Source organism: Pogona vitticeps, chromosome 3 (assembly GCF_051106095.1).
Source record: "Pogona vitticeps strain Pit_001003342236 chromosome 3, PviZW2.1, whole genome shotgun sequence".
Taxonomy (NCBI): Eukaryota; Metazoa; Chordata; class Lepidosauria; order Squamata; family Agamidae; genus Pogona; species Pogona vitticeps.
In genome coordinates this window covers 201060523-201086360 of record NC_135785.1, presented here as the reverse complement: position 1 = coordinate 201086360, position 25838 = coordinate 201060523, and the positions used below count along the sequence as shown (strand labels likewise).

The window sequence follows — 25838 nt, the reverse complement described above, 5'->3', positions numbered from 1 at the left end:
CTTTACAGCATTGGGGGTTGAATAATTTTGAACACAACTGTACATTGAAGGCACTTACTAAATAATAAAGACTAAAAATACAAATGTCAAGCAGACGTTGGAATGTGCACGGTACATTTTTAGCAGTGTCATGTATTCCCTTCCTCTTCGTTTATTTTGTAGTTTTTGCAATCCAACTACAGTATTTTAAAATCTATTACCCATTTTTCTGATTGTTCTAGAGAATGCTCAGGATAGGACCACTTTTTATTGCTGGAAAAATAACTTTACATTTAAAGTCCCTTTAGGTACAGTGAGAGTTAACAGTGTTGAACCCTTTCCAGTCTGGAGATCTATTTATGTTCCCATCTTTCTGCATATACCTATTCAGCTTTTTCTCATTTTTTTCTTGCCATTATTTTCCCCTTTTCCCCCTCCCTCAAAAGTATGCTAAAACACATGAGGGGAAAACAAGCAGTGTTAATGCTTTTGGTGAGGTGCATCTTGGGATTCTGAAATGACAGCTGTGTCCAACTATATCACATCAAGGTATGTGGTTTTAAAAAAGCCTCCTTTGGTAGCAGTCAGTGTACCCTCTAATTTTCAGCCCTACTGGGTGAGGCTTCCCCCTCATCCAAAGTGCAGAAAGAGTAGTGTTAATTTTAGACAAGAGAAGACCGCGTTTGTTCATTTTATGAGAGAATCTGTAGCCAGCACTATAATGCTGATGTCCACCTTTTGTTTTTTATTTGAGAACATTTCACTGACATATGTCATTGGGAAAATAAGTCTACATTCTACTACTTCAAATACATTTTGTATTGTACGATTTGTACTGCAACAAACTGAGGTGAAATAATTAAATATAAGTATTCCAAAAATGCAAATAGAAACCCATTTTACACAGCAGTGCATTTCAAGTTGATTACAGTTTGGGGGCTTCCCTTAACCATGCCACCACTGTTCACTTTATAAACAAAATTACATTTCCAACGCTTCTAAATAAACCATTTACTCCAGTTTATCTTAATTTTACAGAAATGTGCAAATTTACCCAGATTAAGCACATTTTATAACTTAACATACAAAAATAAAGAACTTCGAGCATTAGTGTTATTTTTTTAATAGACAAACTATATATTCAGAGTTTCGCCTTTAAAAACCAAGATGTGGAAGACAAATCAACATTCTAGAATAGCAGATTTCAGGGTTTTAGTTTTGTTCCATCAAATAAAGGCAACACAAAGAACCACCCTGAAGTAATATTTGTCAAAATAATAATACAAGAGGCCCACAAGAATAAATTAAATGCCTGTTACATGAAAGTCCTACCGAAAGTATGACTAGATGCAGGGACACCTTGTAATAAAGAGGCCATCTCTATGAAAATAACAATTAAGAAAAACATTCTCCCAAAAAGTTAAACCAGGGAATGATCACTTTAAAAAGAACCATTAAATAGTTATACAGTATCACGTACTGTGCATTCTTGATACGCAATAATGAACTTATGCCCCCCTCCCCAACAGTGCCAACTTAAATACTAGCAACATGAAGGTGCTTCACACTGACAAATTAGGAGGTGGAGTGGTTTAAGTTGTGTCAATGAACTTATAATTTAAATCTTAATGAATCAGGCATTGAATGCTAGCAAAAACTTTAAATGCTAGCACTACTGAGCATTAAAGTTTTACTCCATTTTGAAGAAAAACCATTAAGCACATTATTTCACTTGCATGTTTGTTTTTTCTTGACAAAATGCCCACATGCACAAAAATCTTAGGCTCAAGTGATCACCTGTATTCTAATAGTCTCAAATTTACAGCATGGGAGCCACATACTAAAAGGTTACATAAGAAGCAAAAAAATTATCCACATATTTATAAAGTCAGTAAATGATCTTTATTACTGATTAGTTCAAGCTGTTGTTCAGAAATGTGTAGCACCTCTCGTTTTAATAAGTTCTTAAATTATTTGGTAACCACTTATCACATAATTGTTCTTTAAACCGAGTAACCAAATTGAGTTCTTTTTAATATATGGCTGGAATCCTGTTGGTTAGCGTAGAAGTCACTTTAGAATTGGCCCACTGAATAGTAAAGATCTGGTAGGTCAACTCCTCCATAAGTTCCACCAATTCAAATGGACCTGCTTTAGTTGTGACTTAAAGAAGTTGACTCACCAAATCCCCACAATTCAATAGGCCTACTATAGCAAATTTACTATGCTACGCAACAGGATTTCAACCATTGTATTAAATGCTAATGTTACTGCTAAATGAAACCCTGAACACCACTGTTTTCAGATTAAACTATTCCTGAAATTACTAATGTACTACAGCATAGGTAGTTTGCAGCACCATAACACTCTTTAATTTTATTATTCACCCACCCACCCACTGTTTACTATATTTAGCAAAACATCATTAAAGACAAAAGATTCGCCCCTATAATGAGGCACATTTTGGCATATGTGCTAATTGCTGCTACACAGGTAGGGAAGTGCAAGTCATATTATGAAAAGGAGAGTCTCCATATTCAACTTTTTCATAGAAAAATATAAATATATTCCCTGAATGTATTGGAAGATCCAAAATAATTCAGTAATTCTAGTATCACTAGAAAAAGGAAAGTGGGCTAAACAGATATGCTAAGCAAGATCACATTTCACAATCATCTTCATCATCTGCATATCTGACAGTTCTCCTGCCCCTGTTTCTAGTTCTGATTCTGGAACGTCTGTTTACTCTTTTATATTTTGTATAATCTAATTCTTCAGAATCATTCTCTTCGCTCTCTTTTGCCCGTTTTCTTCTCTGAGGTGTTTTAGAAGGTTTACAAAATCCATCACTTAAAGTTTTACCTGCTTCAATGGCTTTCCTTTTCCTCTTTTTCATTTTCCTATCTCCATTGCTGTTACTGTTTTTAGACTCTATCTGAGGTTCTGAATCAGAAGAGTAATTAGAACTGCTACCAGGTTCAGATTTTGAGCTCCCAGAAACCTCAAGTTTCCTGCTCTTCGAGAAAATTCTTCTTCCTTGACTCCTCTTTCCTTCTTTATTTTCTCTTGTGCTTCTCACAGTTTTACCAATATACTCTTGGTCTGATTCAGAACCTGCTGCAGAGTCACTTGGTGCATTATGTATCTCTGGAGATGGTGACTGGATCAAACCTGTCTGATCCTCAGATGGAACACTACTGGTGGATTCTTCTTCAGACAATTCTGCAGCTTTCTTTCCTTTTGGGTATTTTCCACACATCGTTCTAACAGACTGCTCTCTTGGGCCATTGCTGTGTCTGCTTTTTTGTTTCACCTCAGGTTCTTTCTCAGAGTCCAAACAATTCTTTTCTGGTTCTTTGCCAGCTTTTCTAGATGTGTAAGAACGAGTGTGAAATTGTTTTTCCTTTATATCACATTCCTTAAGTTCTGCTTCACTTTCAGGGGGTGTGGGTGAATCATTCAGTGTCTTTCTGGCTGCAGCAGAGGCACTGCGGTATGGTAATTTTCTGTTCTTGGTTCTAGCAGAACCAATTTCTGAACTTGACAGTTCCTCCCTAGCATCACTAATGAGCTTAATTTTACTTGCAGCCACAGCAGCACTTCGACGTGGAATTTTCTTTCCATTAAGAGTTTTTATATGTACTGCTTCATTATTCAATTCTGCATATTTTTTTCTGTTCCTGAGTACAATTGAACTTTGGCTCATCTCCTGAGAAGTCAAGTCTACAAAAGGAAAAAACAAAAAACAAAGTACCATTAAAAATTCTGTTCTCACAGAATCTGTTCGATTAGATAAACTGTCTAACAGCTGCATTCTGATGCAATAAACCAAATCTGACTGGAAATTAATAGAAATACAAGAACCAAAAACGCTTTTTATGACATCCAAAACCAAACACTCAGTTTGTCCCTGCCCAACAAACCAGAGTCTGAAGTCAGGATCTGAAGCAAGGACTATTTTCCTGGTTGGTTGGTTTGTTTTTAAGAGAAGTGACAAGCCAAGGTCCAACCATTTTTTATAACTTTCCAATACCTCCTGGGGCAATCCCAGCTACCTCTACACATCCACACAATTTTTCAGAGAGGTGTTTTTTGTTTGTTTGTTTGTTTATTCATTCATTTATTTTATATCCTGCCTATCTGGTCAGTTACAACCACTCTAGGCGGCTGAGAAAGTTTGCTTGTGCCCCCAGCAAACCAACTTTACCACATTTTGATGGGTCTCTGACAGACATCCTTGTATTCCATATCCTAATTTTTTTAAAAAAAAAAATCTAGCATAATATTTACATTACTAATAGGTACAAATATTTTAATTGTATTTTAATTGTATTTTAATCATTTTATTTTATTCCATTGAATTTTAATTGTTGTAAGCCGCCCAGAGACCTTTGGGTAGAGTGGGCGGCATATAAATTAAATAAATAAATAAATAAATAAATAAATAAATAAATATGGTCTCTTCACTTTTAACACTCTTTGTTTAATTAAAACAATTTCAACTGACAAAAAAACTACTGCCACAGTCTGCAGTGTAGCATTCCTACTGCAGCACAAAAATATTTTAACATGCAATTAAAAACACAAATGTGCAAATTAGTACTGTTAGCCCTGCCCCACAGGAATATGGCCCAAGGGCTCACAGCAAATCTGAAAAGCAGTCTTTGGGCCCTCTGAAATAGCTCACCCATTTTCTAAGCAAAACTAGATTGAATAACACTAGAAATATTACCTTTCTTAGTGATTTCTGTTTTTCCTTTCTTTTTTGTGTGTTGCATTCGGGTGTCACTATCATCATTACTATTGGAATTTGATTCATCTTCCAAATCAGAAGAACAACTGGAATCTGCTATGCGTTTAGATCGTAGCCTTCTAGAGCCTTTCTCCTCATCTGCCAGAGAACCTATTCCATCCTGTCTAGGTTCTACATCAGATTCTGCTGTTGCTTTAATGTGGTTTTTGGCTTTTGATTTACCGGAAGAAGTTGCAGTCTTCCAATAGCTGTATTGCTTCCCAATTTCACTACTGCATTTGTCTAACTCATAATCTGCTTCAGATTCTGAACTGGCTATTGCATTATCTACATACACTGAAACTTTACCAAATCTTCTATCCTTTGACACACGGTTGCTTGAAGTTCTCTTTCTAAGTTCCATTCTACATTGTACATTAGGTGATTCATCACAGGGAGGTCTAAACTTGTGCCGATGTGATTCAATATGCCTATTATTTCTTGACACACTTTCAAAATCTGAGCTACTTTCAGAGTCACTCTCATATATCCTAGCAGAAACTACAGTGGAACCAGAACGTGTGCACTTTCTTCTGCTATATTGCCTGTTTTCTTCATTAGATAGTAGCTGACTCCCACCCTCTGAACCTTCTGAATTCTTTCTGGTGGTGGAAGCAGTAACATAACAGTTCAATTTTCCATTCTTGTTTACACAGCCCCTGGCTTCTGAATGGGAGAGGTCTTTCACATCATTTATGAGCCTCAATCTATTAACTAACACAGAAGTGCAGCTCCGTGGCAATCTTCGGCAACCCTGATGGTCACTATTTTGGATTGTGTGAACTACAGCTTCATCTTCTGAATCACTTTTATGTGGTCTTTTTCTGGAAGATCTTCCAAGTCCGTTTTCTTGGATAACGCATTCTGTAAAATCATGAATAAAGTCTTTACAACACATAGATGTCTCAGAATGTATAGCATAGCATAAAATATTTAATAATAAAGTATTTACTACGAAAAGCTTTCTATTGAAACATGCATATTTACAGACACTAGCCAGTATTGAAATTGCTGCTGATTAAAGAATTCATTTTTTATTCTGATGCGCGCAGAACTTAGTCTCCCAGCATACACGTCATGTGCACCCTAAAACAAAAAGAATCCCTAAACTAAACTAAATTAGGAATAAATTGATGGTAGTGATAACATCACTCCCACAGTGCCAATGAAGAGCCGCAAGAGAATAGTGGCTATTGCAAAGATAGCAGTCAATAGTTAAATAAAGTTGAACAAAACTAGAGTATGCAGACATATTTGAAGTAACAAAAAAGACATTCCTCCAAAAAGCCACTTGCTTCTACGTAATATAAACTGGGCAAAATGCAGCATATGAGCTATTTGTAACCCTCAAAGCCTTTTTTGCAACTCTCCACACCCTAGAGAAAAAAATCAATTTAAAACCCTCTGCATGAAACACATTACCAAAAACAGACAGTGAAACTGCTGAATGAGCTGTAAAGGAAAGCTTTTGCTACTAGATTCTCCACTTTTTTATCTGCAGCCAAACCTCTTCATTACTTTGAAACTTTTGCACTCTGCTCTCTGAAGTCTTCCAGGCACTCCCTTCCTCGGCAAATTTTGCATGTCTCTATGGAGAACTCTACAAATTTTCCATGTACAACAGACTTGCAGCCTATTGGCTATAGTCACTGCTACTGCTTCTCTGGCTGAGATTCTTTGTGCTTAGCACAGTACTGTAACTAGAAGTGAGTTTAAAGTTTATGAATTAAATGAGTTTGAGTCTAATTTATTCTACAGGTGTTATTTCAAACAGCCTCTTAATTTTATTTTAATAATCTTTAGTGAATTAAAAGTAATACTTTAAAGTACTGTACCTGCGTAGGCTGTGGTGGAATGTATTAGTACTTTAAAATATTATTTTTAGTTCAGTAACTATTATATATACTTGTATCTATATTTACCATATTTTAGCTAACTTTTAGTATCTATTTTCCCCGATTCTTTACCAAGCTACATCCCATTAGGTAATGCCTCTTTGGAGACAGGGCCTTCAGGTAGCTGGTAAACCTAAAAACTGACCCTGTCACCCAAGCATTTCCTGATGCTCTCACATTAACCCTACACCAGTTTTTTTTAGTGTGCAAGAGCTAACAAGGGATATAACATTCTGACTTCTCTAAGTGAATATATTATATAATTTATTTTGAAGTTTTTATAATCTCCTATACAACTTCCACTTGATACTTCAGATTTTAATATGCTAGTTATAAGCTTGATTGTCTCACCTTAAATGAATACAATTCTTAATCATCTTCTTTTTTAAGGTAACAAACACAATTCAGAATACTTTTGTAATTAACCATAGCTGTAACCCTCAGTTAAATTAATAAAAGTTGTTATCCTAAGCAGTCAAGCTGTATATATGCCATGACTGATGAACACAACTAATGATCTATACACAGTTAATTCAACATAAGAAATCATAGGACAATTTGAATTTCATGCTAAGAAAGTCTTTTTGTGCAAAGAAAAAAAATATTCTGAAACTGGAATGCACATAAAATCATATTGTTGTATTTGAACAGCTGGCACATTACCTCTTCTGATGGCTTCCCTTTTCCTTGTTTTTCTTGAATGACCGCTGTCAGTTTTACAGTCCAAATTAGATGAACTTGGACCACCTTTAGGCTGTCTTAAACTTTTAGAAAAGCCTCTATTTTTTGAAAATGTAGCACTTTCATTTTCTTCCCCCGATTCCACATCTTCCTCTGAATCACTCAAAACTTTAGCTTTCCTGAACTGAGTGGATGTTCTTTTACAAGTCTGTTGTGACAAATCATTGTATCTCTCTGGCTCAGAATCTGCCTCAGAGTTGCTCCTGTCATTGCGTGCAGAAGACAATGGATAAGTTTTTTTAATGCTCCTATCACCTGACACACAGCTTTGTGGATCATCATTGGGCTTTGTTTGGGAAGATACACAGTGGGCTGCCTTCTGTGACCGCTTATGGCCATTAAAATGACAACTTTTTAGTGGTTTTTGCATTCCTTCCTCAGAATTTGAGCTTCCACTTTCAGATTCACTAACATGTCTTTTTTGAAGAGGAGAAGCAGCATTATCCAAACTTTTTCTTGTGTTAGACTGTTCTGCTTCTTTGTCGGACTCAGACTGCATGGAACTTTCTTCTTCAGAGTTATGTAACAACACTTTTCTTGCAGCAGCCGAAGCACTGCGATGAGGAAGTTTTCTGTGTTTGTTTCCAATGCCAACACTTTCTGAGCTAGATACCTCCTCTTTTACATCACTCATCAATCTTAATTTATTTGCTGCCACAGCAGCACTTCTACGTGGAATTTTTCTTTGCCTTCCATATCTGCTACTCAAAGTTTCATAAGGTTCTTCTGAGTTATAAGTTTCCCTCACACATACTCTTTTCCTGGCAGTCCTCTGGCTATTTTCATTCTCTTGAGAAGCTGCACATAAAAACACAGACATTTACTAACTTGGGACATTTTCAACAATATAAATATTTTACTTATGTCTAAATGCAACAGTCATCCAAAAGTTTAGGTCAACTCTGCTACTTAGGTCCCAATCATTTTTAGAAAACAATTTCAATAGTTAATTTAGCCACTGTGTGCAACATTATAGAAATACAGACATTTGAAAGAAATGGTTGTTGTGGGTTTTTTGGGCTCTTTGGCCGTGTTCTGAAGGTTGTTCTTCCTAACGTTTTGCCAGTCTCTGTGGCTGGCATCTTCAGAGGACAGAGGCCACAGAGACTGGCGAAACATAGGAAGAACAACCTTCAGAACACGGCCAAAGAGCCGAAAAAACCCACAACAACCATTAGATCCCAACCGTGAAAGCCTTTGTGAATACATTTGAAAGAAACTTGGCACAACTGCATTTTAGTTGAGTATGTTCTTGATTTAATATTTCAAGACTCATAATGAAGATTCCAAAACTACATCTTGTTGAAAGAGTTATCAGGTGTAATTCCAAAGGGCAGCAATGACATTTAGGGTTCCAAAGCCATCTAGGATGGAGTTAGAATAGGAACTCTTGCTATATGACCCATCCTGTGTTTCCAATTCATCTAGTGGAGCCCTCTTCTAAATAGCCCGAACTGGAAGTCAGAATGATGAGTTCAAGCAGCAGCCCTAAGCTCACTCCCAAGGAGATCTAACATGCCTATTTTAATGTTTAGAATGATTATTATTGTTATTTATTACGGCCAAGTGACCAGCTCGTATATGACTAAAATATACAAAATAAAGAAGTGTACAACAGATAATTAGTTGTGTAGTAGTTATTTACAGCACGGCTGATACTTAACATTTCAGAGAAGTTTCAAAATGGTGACTGGATTATATTATTCTGTACTGTGGTGTGCACATTACTTGCTGTGTGTATTGCTTTTAACTAGAGATAGGAGCTTCGTGTTTCTTGTGAAGCACGGCACCACAGGTGGTGCTGAATTCCATCTCCCTTCTCCAGGCTGCCTGGTCCACTTACCGGGCTTTGCATGTTGTTGGGCTCCTTCTTTGGCAGTGGCATTCCAATCCAAGCAGGAGCCCACCAGCCAGCCTTTCCCTGCCTCCTCAGGCAGCCAACCAATCGGACGAGGAGGCGGGATGGGGAGCCTCCCTGCACAGCGGATTAGTGGCTGGTTGCCTGGGAAGGCGGAGAAAGGCTGTCTGAGCTCCTGCGTGGATTGGAGTGCCACTGATGAAGAAAGGCCCCAGCAGCATGCAGAGCCTGGTAAGTGGACCAGGTAGCTTGAGGGGAGGGAGACGGAAGCCCACACTATCTTTAGTTGTTAAGTCATGTCCAGCTCTTTGTGACTCCATCTGTACTTTTAACATTTTAGGGAACCATGTTGGTGGTTTTAGAAATAATGTTTCCCTGTTAGTTTTGTATGCCTTTTAGTTTTCTTCAGGAGAGGTCTTGTGTCTGTTCCACCACCTTAACCGGTGTATTTGGTGGGGACATGGGAGAGGGCCTTCTCTGTTGCTTTTTGCTGTCCTTCCACAAGAAAAGACCTTTCTCTTCATGTAAGCTTTTCCTTAGTGACTGGCTGCCTGAGTGTGATTTTTGAATGGATGGCTGTGTTTACTACCTTGAATGTGTTTTAGTATGGCTTTTGTTTGCTGTTTTTAATGTACTGTAGTGTGTTTGATCTTTTTTAGTATTTGTATACTTACTGATTTTAGCTTCAAATATTGTCTTTTAATGACTTAAACCACTTTGGATGCTTTTTAAAGAGAAAAGCAGGCTAAAAATTGTTTAAATAAAGAAATTAAATACATTTGTTGACTTAAAGTTGACTTCAGAATCTTGCATGGACCCATTAAATATGGCACAGATTCCAAAATTAATACACAAATACAAAGTAAAAGAAGAGACAGCTATGATTGTGATCAACATTCTCACCCATTTGCTGTTGCTGATACACTCTATTTCTAGTGACTCTGTAGGTGCTTCGTTTCCCTCCAGATATTCCATTATATAATACAGGAGATGAAGGAGCAGCAGAACTTTCTTTACTTTCTTCTGAACTACTAGATGATGAGGCAGTTGTTGAGTGTTCCAGTTCACTTTCTGGAAAAGTAAGATAATTTTACAATAAATATTCAAAGGGGAATATTTTCTGATTAGAATTAACAAACAAACAAATAAACAAGCCCAGGATGCCCTGTGGTAAAATGAGTGGGTGGATTGCTCTGATATCAAGCATCAGTATGTTGCTTGGAGGAAGGCTGGAGTGGCAGTGATCCGAGTCCTTTCGGTGCTGCCCTCATTTTCTGATTGTAACCATGTTTGTTGTCTGTGTTGGCACTGAAGGACCCAAACTTATCAAAAGATAAAAGACCAATAACAAATCTGGTCTCTGAGTTGAAGCCTGATGACCATAGCCAAATGTATCTGCAGAGTATGACAGTGGTAGCAAGTGCTTTGGCTTCACAACTGGCTAAACTGATGGGCTATGGTGTTCCCAGAGGAACTGCCAATATGCTTATATGCAAGCTTAGTAGTTGGCTTTTCTAAAGCACAGGATTGTGACAGAATATAGTTTTTGGCTAATGGATTCCAGTTTATGCCCCCCTTTGTCAACCATGTGAGGCTCGTCAGGTGCTTTCCCCTGAAAACCTTTCAAAATGATGGGACAGATGCTGGAGTTTTAGCTGTCTGCTTTGAAGATACAGTTTAAAAAGAGATACAGTATTAACAATCTCACCCATAGCCATCTATTAAACAAAAAGGCTATATGTATTTCTGAGTGATCCTCCACCCACACTGAACTTTATTTTAAAATAAAGCCTTAAAGGCCACAAATTGTGGAGATGAAACTCATAAATCAAAGTTGAGGAGTCTGAGAAAAACTATGAATGAAACATGGAATGGATTCAGTTCTTTTCAATAAGGTGATTTCTGGCTTGGGTAACTGCAAGCCAGAGATCGCTGAGAAAAGTGCAGAGCACTGTGGATGTGGTTCCCCTACATTCCAAATGTTTAAACAAGATACCGGTGTGCATGTTAAAAATCACAGCAAATGTGTATTATGTGTTCACTATTTTGTTTTTAAAAGGCAATTATAGATGCATTGTTTGGTACAGTGGTGCCTCGCTAGACAATTGCTTCGTTTAATGAAGAATTCGCTTAACGATTAGTTTTCCGGAGCGATCTTGCGCTCCGTTTAACAGTTTCCTATGGGCGATTTTCGCTCTACGATGGTGGGGACCTTGCCTCGCAAGACGGTTAATTTTCGGGTCCCTGAGTTTTGCTTTACGATGGTTTTGACAGTTCGGGTTCGCGTTGCTAAATGGGTGTTTGAATGGTCGCTGTTTCGTTAGACAGCTGTGTTCGCTTGGGAAACGTGTTTTGCTTAACAATGTTTCCTATGGCAATTTTCGCTTTACGATGGCAATCCGTTCCCATTGGAACGGATTATCAGGGTTTCAATGCATTTCAATGGAAAACCGTGTTTCGCTTAACGACGAAATCGCTTGACAGCGATTTTTGCGGAACGCATTAACCTCATCTTGCGAGGCACCACTGTATATCCAAAACTGGTCACTTAGCTTCCTGCAAACCACTGATATTTTAAAGAAAGACAGAGTGGTTGCAATACTGATGTGGATTGTTAACATTTTTTTGCAATATTGGAAGGTGGCAAAAAACCAAAATCACTTGATTGCTTTAACATGTTCAGCGGTCCTAAAACTGCAATCCAATGATAATCGTGAGGGCAGAGAGAATGCTCTGCCTTCCATTGAGATCTATCCTTGTAAAATTCCTGTGTGAAGCTGCAGAAGGAGATGCAGCTGGTGCTCCACCTTTGCCAAAGTTCCAATAGTGGGGTAGGGAGGATGCCAAACCTACAGTCATGGCCAAAAATATCGGCACCCTTGCAATTCTGTCAGAAAATGAAACCCTTCTCTCAGAAAACTGTTGCAGTTGCAAATGTTTCGGAACTCACATGTTCATTTCTTTCGTTTGCGTTGGAACAACATAAAAAACAGAGAAGAAAGTCAAATCTGATACAATCCCACACAGAAACCGAAAAATGAACTGTCCTTTTGGGTTTCCACCCCAGAGTACTTACCTGATAACAATGTGGAACTGCGCGCTACACTTGTGCTTCTTGTTCGCACTTTCTTTCCAAAAGATGATGCAGAGTCAGACAACACATCAGCAATACCACGACTAGAGCTGCTTGTGTATATTTTATGGCTTGTAAAATGGAGCTTTCTTCGTGAGGTATTTTGATTAGAAGAATCTTCTGGCTCAGATTGAATTGATGCCTGAGATTTGCATTGCTTCTGCTTTGTATTTCTTGACGAAAAAAATGAAAATAATATGCACTATGTGAATATGGATTTATTATGTAGCATTTGTACACTTTTCAAATGAGTATTTCTAGCTTTATAAAGTACTGCAAACTGTATCAGTATTAAAAGTTAATATTTAATTGCACCAATTAAGTGAATAAGATCTAATAGAATTAAATATTAACTAAAAGAGTGATATAGTAATTTCTTGTAACAATTAATACTCATAACTGTGTGCCTTCAAATCAATTCTAACTTAAAGTGACCCTTTCCAGGGTTTTCTATGTATAGAGTACTCAGAAGTGCTTTACTGTTTCCTTCTTCTGGGGCCACTCTAGAACTGCAAAACTTGCCCAGTGCTACACAGTCTGGCTCGCCTCCCAGAAGGCATACAAGGGAATCAGACTCCAGACCTGTGCATCTGCAGCCAGGTACACAGGTCAGTGAGCTACAATTACTGGTAGCAGTGCCAGCGACTTTAAAATCATAGCTTGAAACAATGTTCCTTTAGTTAGACAGCACCTCTTCATCTGATGTGAGGCACAAATCTATATTGTGCACAGATGTTGCAAAGAAGCAGCATACACTGTTTAAGAACAACAGTTACAGGTAAGTAACCTCTCTTGACCAGAGCACAGCGTGCTACTCCTGTCCTCTGAAGATGCCGGCCACAAAGAATGGTGAAACGTTAGGAAGAACAACCTTCAGAACACGGCCAAAGAACCCGAAAAACCCACAGCAACCATAACCTCTCTTTCTTCTTCGTGGCCTCTGTGAATCCACACAAATGGGGACTAGCAAGCTAACCTACCGGAAGGAGGGCTGTCACACTAAAAATGAAGTCAGCACAGCCCTGCTGAAACTTGCTTCCTTCTTAGCCCTGACATCTAGAAGGTAATCTGTCATAAAAGTCAAGGGTATAGACCAAGTAGCCGCTCGACAGATGTCAGGGACCTCAATACAAGTCGCCTAGAGTTCTCACCTCTTCCTGCCTGAGAGCAGTACTTGCTGCACTTTTGAGTTGACCTGAGTGGCAAAGATGTTGAGAACTGGTGTTCCCCACCGACTGCCGAGACTGGAGAAAACGGAGTCATCGAGGGCCCACTCGTGAGTTTGGGTGGTGAGATAGCTCAATCGATCACTGTGTTGTCCTCTGTCGACATGTGAATCGCTACAGGAAAAACATGGTGATTGTAACACCATTCCCACAGCTAAATTGCTAAATATAGAAGTTTCATCAAATGGGTGCCACCCTGTCTGTTGATATAATACAGGGTGGTCATATTGTCTGTGGCAACCTAGATGCCACAACCTGCGATGAGAAAATGGAAGGCTCTGAAGGACTTGATGACTGCTAGCATCTCCAAGTGGTTGATATGCAGCAAGCTCTCCGAGCTAGACCACAAGGTGTGAATCTTGTGATGACCACAGTGCACACCCCATCCTATTGGGCTGGCATCTGTTGTGACCTGTACAGTCAACTGAAGGGGCCTGAAAGGGCAGCCCACCAAGAGATGAGGGATAAAGGTCCACCAGGTAAGTTGACGAGAACTCTGGGGTAACCAGCAGACATTTGGAAAGATGATCTAAGAGAGGGTTCTACTGGGACAGATATCAAGCCTGTAATGATCGCATTTTGAATATTGTGTGCTGGAGCACAGACATGGTTGAAGTCATTAGACTTAGTAGGTGCTCCATATGGTGAGCACTGACTGCGATGTAAGGGTGAAAAGGGCAAATGGCTCGCCTTAACGTGACTATCCTTTTGGAAGGGGGAAAGACTCTGGCCGTAATCGAATTGAGATGTGCTTCGATGTAATCCGTGATCTGCGATGGTTTGAGATGGGACTTTTTAAAATTGACCTGCAGGCTGAGGTCTGCCAGAATCTGCAGCACAAAGGTAGAATCCTTTTTGGCTGCAGCGTATGATCCTGCTACTATCAACCAATTGTTTATGTATGGAAATACCGTAATGTTGTGAAATCGAAGATAGGCAGCTACAGGGGCCAGACACTTTGTGAAAGTTCTTGGAGCAGTGGACAGACTGAAGGGAAGGGTGTAAAATTAGTGGGCCATACCCATGAAAAGAAACTAGAGATCTCTGAAGTGGTGCTCATTGATCAAAATATGAAAATACGTGTCCTGTAGATCTACAACTACGAACCAGTTGCCTGGTGAAAAAAGTGAGATAATGGATTCGAGGGTGACCATGCAAAAACGCCTTGGATGAATATAGGTGTTCAGAAGTCACAGGTCCAAGATGGGAAGGAGGCCTCCATCCTTTTTGGGAACTGTGAAATAATAGGAGTAAAATCCGTTCAGAACATCTTGGGGACGAACTCTGAAAATAGTGTGATTTTGGAGAAGAAAGATATCGTCTTCTAGGGCAGGTGAGTAAGCAGTGGGTCTAAGATGACTGATAGGAGGAAGGTCCGTGAACTCTAACAGGTAACCACAATGTATGATGGTGAGCGCCCATGTCTGTAGTGATGGAGGACCACTTGCTGAAAAAGGGGGCTAGCCGTGGATGATGGGGACAGGGGGAAAACAGGTGCAGACGAGGAGAGTCAAAAGTATTGCTTGCTTTTTCTTGCAGGATGATGGAAAGGTTGCCTGCGCTGCTGAGCCGTAGCCTGGGAACGGAAGGAAGGAGGAGCAGCAGAAGACTTAGGATTGGATCTCTCTGGGGCTGGAGTGAAAGCTTTGTAAGAACGATAGGGCTGTTGATATGATTGCTGAAAAGTGAAGGGTCTACACCACTGGCTGTATTGGTATCTGGGCTGCTGGGTGGAGTAGGAGCAGGCAGTCTTACAAATGTTGTGTAAATTGTCCATCACCTTGTCTGTCTTTTCATTAAAAAGACCAACTCCGTCAAAAGGAAGATCCTCAATATGGGATCTAGCATCATCATTGATGCCCGCTGAACGCAGCAAAGCAAGTCTTCTGAGGGCAATGGCAGAAGCCAAAGCCTTTGAGGCAGCATCCGCCATGTGACGGGATGCAAGGTGCTGCTGTTTGGCCAGAGTAGCGGCTTCCAGGTGAGTATTAAGGGCGCTGGCCCTGGTTTCCTCGGGAGCAGACTGAAAGACTGGAAGGATTTTGTTCCATAACTGTCTGTGATAAGTGCCCATTGCCGCTTGATAGTTCGAAGCTCTCATCACAAAGGAAGCCAAAGAATATAAACGACGACCCAGAACATCCAACTTCCTATCTTCTCGGTTGGTGAGGTCGACAGCTGACTGGTTGCTGGCGCGAGATTGATTAGACTTTACAATAATAGAGTTCGGGGACGGATGCTTGACAAGGAAAGCTGTGTCGGCTCCATGTGTTCGGTAGTGGTTCTCGACCCGTCTGGAAATTTAGAGAGATGTAGATGGCTTGTCCCATGATTCTTTAATAAGGTCCAGCATGGCTGGTATGAATGCTAGACTCAACGGAGGGGATTTTTTCTGATTTATGTCATTGAAGACAAGGTCCTGTATAGGAGGAGGAGGTTGCTCGATATCAAACTCCAATGATTTGGCCATCTGAAGTATGAGTTGGGAATAAGAAGTAAAGTCTTCAGATGGAGACGGAGGATGAACATCTGCAACATCCGAATCCGGGGTTGGTAAGTTAGAAGGAGACTCCCTGGAAACTTCAGGAGGAGGACTGTGTTCAGAAAGAATAGAAACCGAAGAACCTCTAGAGATGGGGAGAGGAGGTGAGGGAGAAAGACGACGAGCTTGAGATGTAGAAATCGAGACCTGAGGAGTTGAGACCGAGGTAGAACCATAACGAAGTGAACAGGATCTAGAGATGGTAACACTCGAGGGTGGTACTGAGGCCGCTGGTACCAAGGCCATGTTGACCGTTTCAATGGCATTGCTTCCAGAAGGGCCTACGACTGAGGCAAGCCACACTTGGAAGCAGACTTCCTTGATATTGGGAGTACGGGATTGACCTGAAGATGCGTTTGATGTTGACACCAAGGAGGAGGCGGCAAGGGTGATTGGCAAGAGTCAGGAGAGGCATAAGCGCAGTGAACATGCTTAGGTCGTCTGTAATAATCCTCAATGTAATGAGGATCGATCTCATCCACACGGTATCAATACCACTCAGAATGTTGATCCAACTCAGCATAGATGGGTTCACCATAGTCTGACACCACATGGCGTCGAGATGGATGGGGAACAAGAATCACCCCTCTATACTGGGAATATTGCCGAGCTGGGAGAGATATGACGACGCTTTGCTGATCGCTTCCATGGAGGTGACTAAGGGGCTGATGCCTCAGAGTTGAACAATTAGATTACAGTTGCCCGCCAGATTGAAATAGGGCTAGAATGGGCCGAGGCCGGGCTGGAGATGACATCAGCCTCAGAATGGCCTTGAGATGGGGACAAGCTCGGTACTGACACCAAAGCTTGAGCCTGAGGGGGTGGTCCCAATTCTTCAGCCTCTGAAAGGAAATCAGGATCCGGGATATCCCTTGATAACTCTTCCAGGTTCGGGGAAGGAAGGGAGATGTGAACAGAGGACGTTCACGGGGCTGAGCAGACTTGGACGCCCATTTAATCTTCTTTTGCTTACTCCCATCTTTCTTCTTAGGAGAGTGGTCCTTTGGGACCGAAGGCACCTTTGACTCCGAGGTCGATGTCGAAGAAGTTTTTGGCCTTGGTACTTTCGACGAGGTCTTCAGGGAGGGAGTTGTCAGAGCCGATGGAACAGAAGGCTCAGACGGAGGAACGGGAATACCGGAAGGCTCCATCGCAGGGCTAGTGGGTCGGCTGGAGGGTCTGAGGAATTTTTCCCAGGGATATGACCGAAGTATTTGCAAACAAAGCTTAAGAGCCGGTTTAGCTAATTTTTTGTATTCTGTACAGGAGTGAATCTGATATCCTTCTCCTAGACAAAATAAACAGCTATCATGGCCGTTGGTGAAAGTTATCTTATTGGCACATGACACACACCTCTTGAATAGACTCGAAGAGGCCATTTGAAAAAAAGGGAGGGAAAAGTTGAAACGTGATCCGAAATCATAAACAAAAAAGTCTGTGATCAAAAAAACCAAATGATTAGGATAGGAATACTGTACCTCTAATTGTCGCTAAAGAAGTCCAAAGTCAGCGGCAGCTAAAATGAACGGAGGTATTACAGGTGGGCAGAGCATGTGCACCATGGGGGAACGTCCTACTAATCACATGTTTTTAAGCTCTACAATATTCCAAGGAGTCCTGTGCAGGTGCAGTCTAAACCCATTTGTGTGAATTTACAGAGGCCATGAAGAAGAATCAACACTGTACTAATACATACCAGCTTCAGCTACAGAACGTGTTCCTTCTATCTTCCTTTATCTCCTTGAGCTATTCAACATTCTCATGGGGACTTCTAAGTTCTCCAGTAGAGATCTTAAGAGAGCAGGTAGGGTGAATCATTTCCCCCAATTTTCTTTCACAAAACTGCCTCTGTCAGTCAAATGATTCTACAGAATCCAGGCCAGAAAAATTTACCTGAGGGTTTTGGTAGAGTGCTGTGCAGAGTTTTGCAGTTTCCAATTGTACTTTGAACCTCTTTTATTTCTCCGCAATCTTTTGTTATATTTTTGTCCAGTTCTAAAATCAGAGAGGAGCCTTCTCATCTTTTCTTCAAACAGCGCTGATAACCTCAGAGTCATGCTATATATCTAGATGGGGGGGGGAGGGAATCATATTAAGAATTTAATCAATTTAACCAAATGAATACTTACTGTTCAAAGACAGAATAACATGGCCCCATGTAGTTTAAAGACAAATCTATACCTTTCAATGAAAACTTTTATTCAGGCTGAAATCACATGCAGGCAAACCTATGCTAAACCCTAGTGAAATACACTGTTAATTGTTTTGATGGCATGATTTGTTAGTCATTGATGCTTTTTTGGCATTTCTCTCCTTAGTTGTACTTGTAACTGACATTTATGTTGATTAAGTATGAAAGAACCTAATTTAAAATATTTTTTCTACTACTACTATTTTTAGCTTAAAATATTGTCTTTAAATGTTGTGAACCGCCTTGGGTCTTTCTTAAGAGAAAAGGCAGGGTAAAATATTTTAAATAAATAAAATAAAAATACAAGCAGCAAATGATTAGTGAGGGTTGCAACAGAACATCCAGCATTCTTTCCCACAATATTTTAATCAAAGTATATTCCACCAAATTTGTTGGATTCAAAAGGTTGTTTCAAACCCATTTACTGTGATTGAAACAACTGTTTTTGCAATAGAAACATGCTTCTGAAGATTTTGCAGAACTCCAGAGTCAATAAGCAATTGTTCTTTAACTTATCAACAAAATCTGTTTATTAAATGCTTTATTTTTTATTCAAAACATGATAGGGTCTCTCATTCAATGCATCAAAGCCTCTGATACTTCACTGAAACAGTGTGGCTAGCCTTTCAGTTTTGAAGAGGGAGGAGAGAAACCACTTGTGTCCCCACTAAAATGTTGCGGGAGCTGGGGGGAGGAAGAGTACTTCCTGGCTGGCAGAGGGTGTGTGTGTTTTGCAATTTGTGGTCTCCTAACCCTATCACTAACCTCCTAACCTTAGAAGGAATGTGGTGGTGGTGCGGGTTAAACTGCTGAAGCCTGTGCTTCAAGGTCAGATGACCTGCAGTCGTAAGATCAAATCCACGCGATAGAGTGAGCCCCCATCGCTTGTCCCAGCTCCTGCCAACCTAGCAGTTCGAAAGCATGCAAAATGCAAAAATGCAAGTAGATAAATAGATAACACCATGGTGGGAAGGTAAACGGCGTTCCGTGTCTAGTCGTGCTGGCCACGTGACCACGGAGGATTGTCTGCGGACAAACACTAGCTCTATGGGGTGGAAATGGAGATGAGCACCGCCGCCTAGTGTCAGACACGACTGGACAAATTGTCAAGGGGAACCTTTTAACTTTTTTTACCTTAACCCTATCACTAGTTCCTATGATTCTTTAGCTATAAGCAGCTTGATCCAGTTAACAAATTCTAGATGGAGGGAATGTATATCTATAATGGGAGGGGCAGGTGGCCCTCATCTGATGATCCTGCCACTCATCCCCTTTATGGCTGTTGCAGTCTTGCACCCATTGAACGCCTGAGTGGATGGAGTGTATTGCATAAATAAAGAAGACACTCTGGTCTCGTGGAAGGTCTCCTTGGAGAATTGGAATAGGTCCTGTTCCTACTCAGTTGTATCCCTGGGCCAGTCTGAAATGATGAGAAATAATTTCTGCTGGGGAAGATGAGCCCCTTGACAGATCTCAATCATTCTCTCATTCCTTGGCCTCTGCTGACAAAGCAAAGAATGTCTACTCCTGATAAAGGGAGACACATTAGGTTAGTGGCTCCTGCTAGGCAACCCCATCTGTAGGATGTCCTTTTCCACTATACGAAAACTGGTATGGTATGGATGGCCTTTTCAACTTCTATTATCTATCTACTTTGGCTTATTTGGATAAGATTTCCTGAACAAAGCCATGTACTTAAGATAACTGTTACAACAACCTAATAAATTTAGGTCTTCCTCCAGTTTCATCAATGAAAGCAGTCAAAGTTTAACTGAGATAAAAATATATATGATAGTACATTTGGAAACACAAGTCCCCTATAATTTTGCAAGTTATTACGAACACCATGGAAGATCTGATACTCCAGATACACGTTTCTGCAATTAATAACATTATTGATTTTGTTTGTTTTAAAGTAACTGTGAGTGGAAACCTACCTAGTTCCTCTATTTAAGTTAGTATTTTATAATTTAAAACCAAGCTTTATAATTATAGCACACAATCAACGTATCTTTAGACAGTGGGTTTCTATTCTCCTCCCTCCAGGCATGGAATTTTCAGATATTTTGGACTACATGTCCAAGCCACATTCTTGGAGTTCTACCTGACAGACTCATGCCCACAAAACCTAAATGTAGTTCACCTGAAGAAAAGACCAGATTGAGAAGGATTTGTGATCTTACATAGGCATAGTTTTGTTCTAACTTCCTGTTCAAAAAGGAAACTCCTAGCTAGCTGTGGGGCAGCTTCCGTTCTGAACAGGAAGCTAGGGTTGAGTTTGACCTTTGTTAGGCAATGAACCCTTCTCAGCTAGGAGCCCCATTTAGGTGTGAGTCTGCCAGCAGGAACTCCTAGAAAGGATGATTATAGGATTTACAGTTCCACAAAACATAAGATCCAACCTCCCTGCTTCAACTGCTCTGAAACTGCAACAGAAGCTGAACTGACTGGCATGCTAGACATTATAGACATATTACCTTGGACCTTTTGTTTGGGGTGTATGCTTTAGCATTGCTAAATATTAATCTGATATCTTTGCACAGCTCCATTGGTGAATCATAGTTTCCAGCTTCTAGTGTTTCTTTTACAGTTCCCAAATCCATTGGTGTGTCTATAATTTCCCGGTAATCCTACAGAAACCCAAATGACTTCATTATTTAAGCAGTTGGGGAGATCCCATAAAAACATACATGCCTATGAATGAAAGCAAGGGGAAAGTGAAGAGCATTTTATGAGAAACACTCTAAGGTAATTTCAATTTTCCAGGAAAAAAATAAGTAAACATATACTGTTCAAGTCCAAATGTAGAGCTTTAAGGTCTGATTCTAAAATTAACAATTCATTTTCCGCTACAGAAAATAATATTTGAAAAATGTTAACAGACTGAAGGAAAGTTCTGCATAGAGACACCATTTTGCCACTTCTGGAGAACTTTTCAAAACACCTATGATCTTCAAATTCCAGCATGACATTTTCCTTCATGTTTATTCTTCCAATCCTTGGTGAAATACATAAATAGGCATCAATGCTTTTATGACACGCAGGCACTCAGATTTACTTTAAAAACAAACTTAAAACTCAATTTTCTCATTAGTGGGGGGAATCGCCACAGCTACATTTCTGAAAATTCAGAAGGCAAAACAGTACTTCACATTCATTATGCTTTCAAGCATGTGGGTTTCAGACAAATTTGGAAGTTCTATGCATTAGGAACTAATCAAATCCGAGTACAATCTCATCATTGGTTTTACCTGCAGAATACTGCTTGCCTACGGAAATCTTCAATGAAGGTTGTTTGTTTTTTGGTAATTCCAATGTCTCCAGAAATATATCTACTTGGGACAACAGAGAGGGTGTTCTGACTGGCAGGACTCAGGCTCTCCTAACTCCCTCTCAAGCAAGCAGGGTCTTTTCCCTCTCCAATGGCCTTTCACCACTGTATTATGATTTTCCTTTTAGTCTTCTGTTTCCTTTGTTTAGGTTTTTAGTGGTAACAGTCCAGATTTTTCTTGTTTCACTACAATATTCCCCATCTGCAGCAACAGTTATGCTAGCTGGGATGAAGGATAATGTACCCCAACATATCTGAACAAACCAGACTGCAAAAGGGTGTACAGAGCTAAGTGGAATTCAATATTCTGTATTACTGAACTTGAAATGGAACACACATTACAAGTAACTTGGCCCTTTTTAAGTTGGGAAACAAGTTACTTCCTCTATAAAATGGTGGATGTCAGTAAAAGTCATATCAATGAATAATAACTTACAGGATACTGATCCAAGTCAACAGGTTGTCTAAATGGCTCTGAATCTTCACATTGGAAAATCAAATTTACAAGTTCCATGCATTGTTTCTTCCAATTATTTTCATCAGTGCTTGGCTTCACAATACTTTTCCTTTTTATGATCTGTCTCTTTAAAACAAATGTAAAATATTCCTAAATATAACATATTACAGAACATACTGTATTTGCCGGCGTATAAGACGACTATTTTGCCCTGAAAAACATGCCTCCAAGTGGGGGGGGGGTCGTCTTATACGCTGGGTGCACTTCAGTTGGGATAGACATAGCTGCCCATAGTGGCCTTCCGATGCTCGCCCGGTGCCCATAGGAGCCTCCCGATGCCCGCCCACCTCATTCTACATACCGTCCAGTATCACGTGGTATCCAGTGCAGCCGCGGCGAGCATCAGCAGCGAGACAGGGGTGCCAGCCTTTTCGGCGTGACCAGCCTGGTCTGTTCGGCGGGAAGCAGCGATGCACCGGCCCGCCCTTTGTCTACACAGAGCTCACACTTGTGCACTAGTGCCGGTCACAGGGAGATGCAGGGGTGGGCCAGAGGCACTGCGGCCGCGCTGCGGCCATACAATGGTGACAATGAATAGCACCTTTTATTTGGTGTGTGGAAGAGGAGGTAGTCTTATACGGCAGGTATATAACAAACTCTATATTTTGAGTGGAAATGTTGGGGGGTCGTCTTATATGCCCAGTCGTTTTATACGCCGGCAAATACGGTACATAAAAAATGTATGCCAACCTGCCAGGGTATATACAGTGGACTATCATATTTAATATCCATCTACATCTAGACACGGGGATGAATATAAAAATGAATCAGGATATTCCTTAACTATCCTTGATTCGTCAGATATTCGTTGCTTCGTATTCTTGGGGTCCAGAGACCCCAACGAATATGAAGCAAGGAAAATATCCCTTTTATATTTGTTCCTTCATTCCCTATTTGCTTATGCCCCCGTGGATCAGCTGTTTCTCAGAGGCATAAGCAGAGAGGGGTTTTCCCTTTGGGCGGCTTGCTAAAGTCTGCCCGAAGGGAATCCCACCCCTAGGACTAGGTGATGACTTGGTTCCCCTTTCCTCCTCCTCCTATGCCCATGTCGCATAGCAAGAGGAGGGAAAGGGATCAAAGAGAGATCAAAGTGATCCCCCAGCTGCTGCGGGATCACTTTGATCCCTGCTTTCCCCCTTCTTGCTAAGCCCCGTGGTGGAAAGCAGGGATCAAAGCAATCGCACAGTCACTGCTGCGGGACTGCTTTGATCCCTTTCCCCCTCCTTTAGTGGCTGCACAACTGCTTTGATCCCTGCTTTCCCTCCTCTTGCTATGCACCAGGGAATAGCAAAAGAAGGGAACATTACCTGACGAATGACAAACTGATTCATTGTTCGTCGGGTCATGGGGGGGCAATTCGTGGTTCATGGGTTGTCAAACCTGACATGGGTTGTCAAACTTGACATTTTGGTGCTTCGTCCCCATCTCTACATCTTATGGAGTACCATTATTACAAAACTGTTATTCTCTCATAGATTGGAGAAAATTATACTTGAAGCAAAGCAACTTGACTTACTTTTTTAGACGATGTTCTTGGTATGTAGGTCTCTTCATCATCCTACAAAACAGATCAGATAGCTTCATTTTTTAAGGTTACAACTGTAACATTTTTAAAGTTATAATTTACAGTTACAATTATACAAATGTATAAGAACCAAATGTCATTACCAGCTCACGAGCCTCAATGCCATCTTCATTATTTGTTGCAATGCACAGCTCAAAAATATCTGTACAATCTGGATTCCTGGGGGGCAGAGAAAAAGTTACAGCTGCTGGTGAAACCTAAGACTACAACTTTAATGTCTTTTCAGAACCAAGTTGAACTGGAAAGAGACAAATATATTTTTAAAGACTTTGGGACAGCAAACAAAGAATTACTATTAATGTTTCAAATCACTTCCTCAGTGATTTAGGGGAAGGCAAATGATAAGTACTCCCAATCTACAGTATTAATTTCTATGGAATGGTCTCTACTGTATCCAAAATTACCACAAGTGATACTGGAAATATATTGTTTCTGAACATGGACATAGTCATCAAAACTGTAATGCAAAATATCTTATAATTTTGTTTTTGTAGCAATAAATTAACATGGCTTCTCCACTAGAAAATATTTCAGTTATCAGATATTAACTTACAAATTAGTGAGTTAAAATTCCCAACTACTTTCACAGCTGACAGTCATAAGCAGCAACTATAAATTTTCATAACGAGCAATAAAACTAGTGGTGTCCCGCAAGACAATGTGAATTCGTGCCATTGAAATCACTGTCTTGTGAAAACATCATCTTGTGAAAAGCATTTCCCCATTGGAATGCACTGAAACCCGTTTAATGCGTTCCAATGGGGAAAAATTGTCGTCGTCCAGCGAAGATCACCCATAAGGAAGCCGCTTTGCGAAGTGCTGATCAGCTGTTTTAAATCGCTGTCTTGCGAAAAACGGGCCCAAAACCACCCGTTTTGCAAAGATCGCCCCAGGGAAGCCATTTCCGAAGTCGACGATCAGCTGTAAAAATCGTCTTGCGAAAAAACGGTATGCGAAGCATGAACCAAATTGTCATCCAGCGAAATTCCCCCATAGGAATCACTGTTTTGCAAAGAAAAATGGCGGTCGCAAAACCTCATCGTCATGCGGATTCGTCGTTTTGAGGGGTAATTGTCTTGTGAGGTACCACTGTACGTGTTATTATTGTTCAATAGGAACTATTGCTTACCTGATGAATTCTAAGAAGTGATCCGTGATTTTTCGAGCTGAATTAGCAATTGTGCTATTGGGTTCATTGAAAGTTTGGGCATTGCTTTCAATACATCTTACTTCCCAAATCAATGCAGAGAGCCTCCTATATTTAACAGCAAGCAAATAATTTTTAAAAAGTTATAGGAAAGATATATCAAATAAAAATAAACCCCTAGACACTAGAACAGGAAATCTTTCAATAATTTCACAAAACTCATTCCAGTTTTGCAATAGCAATTATTTTTCTAACTCTTCTAACAGCAAGTTTCTTGCAAAAGTTCATCAGTATCCTTCACCCTTTTAAATGCTCTTTTAGAGCCAGTTGCCCTTAAACAATTTTTCCCATACACAATATATATATTTTATATCTTGACACCTGGTAGAACTGAAATCCAATATATAAGCCATTAGAAAACCTGTCTCATGTATACATCATAACAGTTTCTAAACACTGATTATACACTTCACAAGGACTTTTTGAAAAATCCTATTGTGGATTTTTCAGTTTCTCATACAACGATTAAGAAGGTAGTCATCTAATTCCTGCAAAACATAGGGTGTACTACAAGCTAAAGATATATTACTTTCTCCATTTGCACTGTACTTCCCAAATAATCATTCTGCAGTATGAGGATCTTCCAAATACTCTTTGTGAAAATATTTACTGGTAGCTTAACTTCCCCCTTCACAGATTGCTGCCTTGTTGTGGCAAAGGGGCTTGAGTAATTCAGAGAACCTATGGGCTATGCCGTGCAGGGACACCGAAAACAGTCAGATCATAGTGGAGAGTTCTGACTAAACGTGATCCATCTGGAGTAGGAACTGGCAAGCATAGAGGTTACTTACCTGTAACCATGGTTCTTTGAGTGGTCTTCTGTAAATCCACACAAATTGAT

The 25838-nt window shown here is 40.2% G+C and overlaps 1 protein-coding gene across 4 annotated transcripts in view; it reads right to left on the bottom strand.

Moving 5' to 3' along the window:
* Positions 1-704: 704 nt before the first annotated feature.
* BRWD1 (bromodomain and WD repeat domain containing 1) overlaps positions 705-25838 on the bottom strand; it is an 86594-nt gene continuing 61460 nt past the window's right edge. For 2 of the 4 annotated variants that reach the window (XM_020789380.3, XM_020789381.3), the window contains exons 32-42: positions 24920-25045; positions 23874-23949; positions 23722-23763; positions 22125-22271; positions 20835-20987; positions 18060-18232; positions 12342-12571; positions 10169-10336; positions 7330-8205; positions 4712-5635; positions 705-3702 (exon numbers count right to left, since the gene is read on the bottom strand). In XM_020789380.3, the coding sequence (XP_020645039.3) occupies positions 2639-3702; positions 4712-5635; positions 7330-8205; positions 10169-10336; positions 12342-12571; positions 18060-18232; positions 20835-20987; positions 22125-22271; positions 23722-23763; positions 23874-23949; positions 24920-25045 (3979 nt within the window). In that variant the 3' untranslated portion in view covers positions 705-2638. The remainder of the gene's footprint in view (positions 3703-4711; positions 5636-7329; positions 8206-10168; positions 10337-12341; positions 12572-18059; positions 18233-20834; positions 20988-22124; positions 22272-23721; positions 23764-23873; positions 23950-24919; positions 25046-25838) is intronic. The other 2 variants (XM_020789382.3, XM_078390538.1) reach the window with 1 other exon arrangement.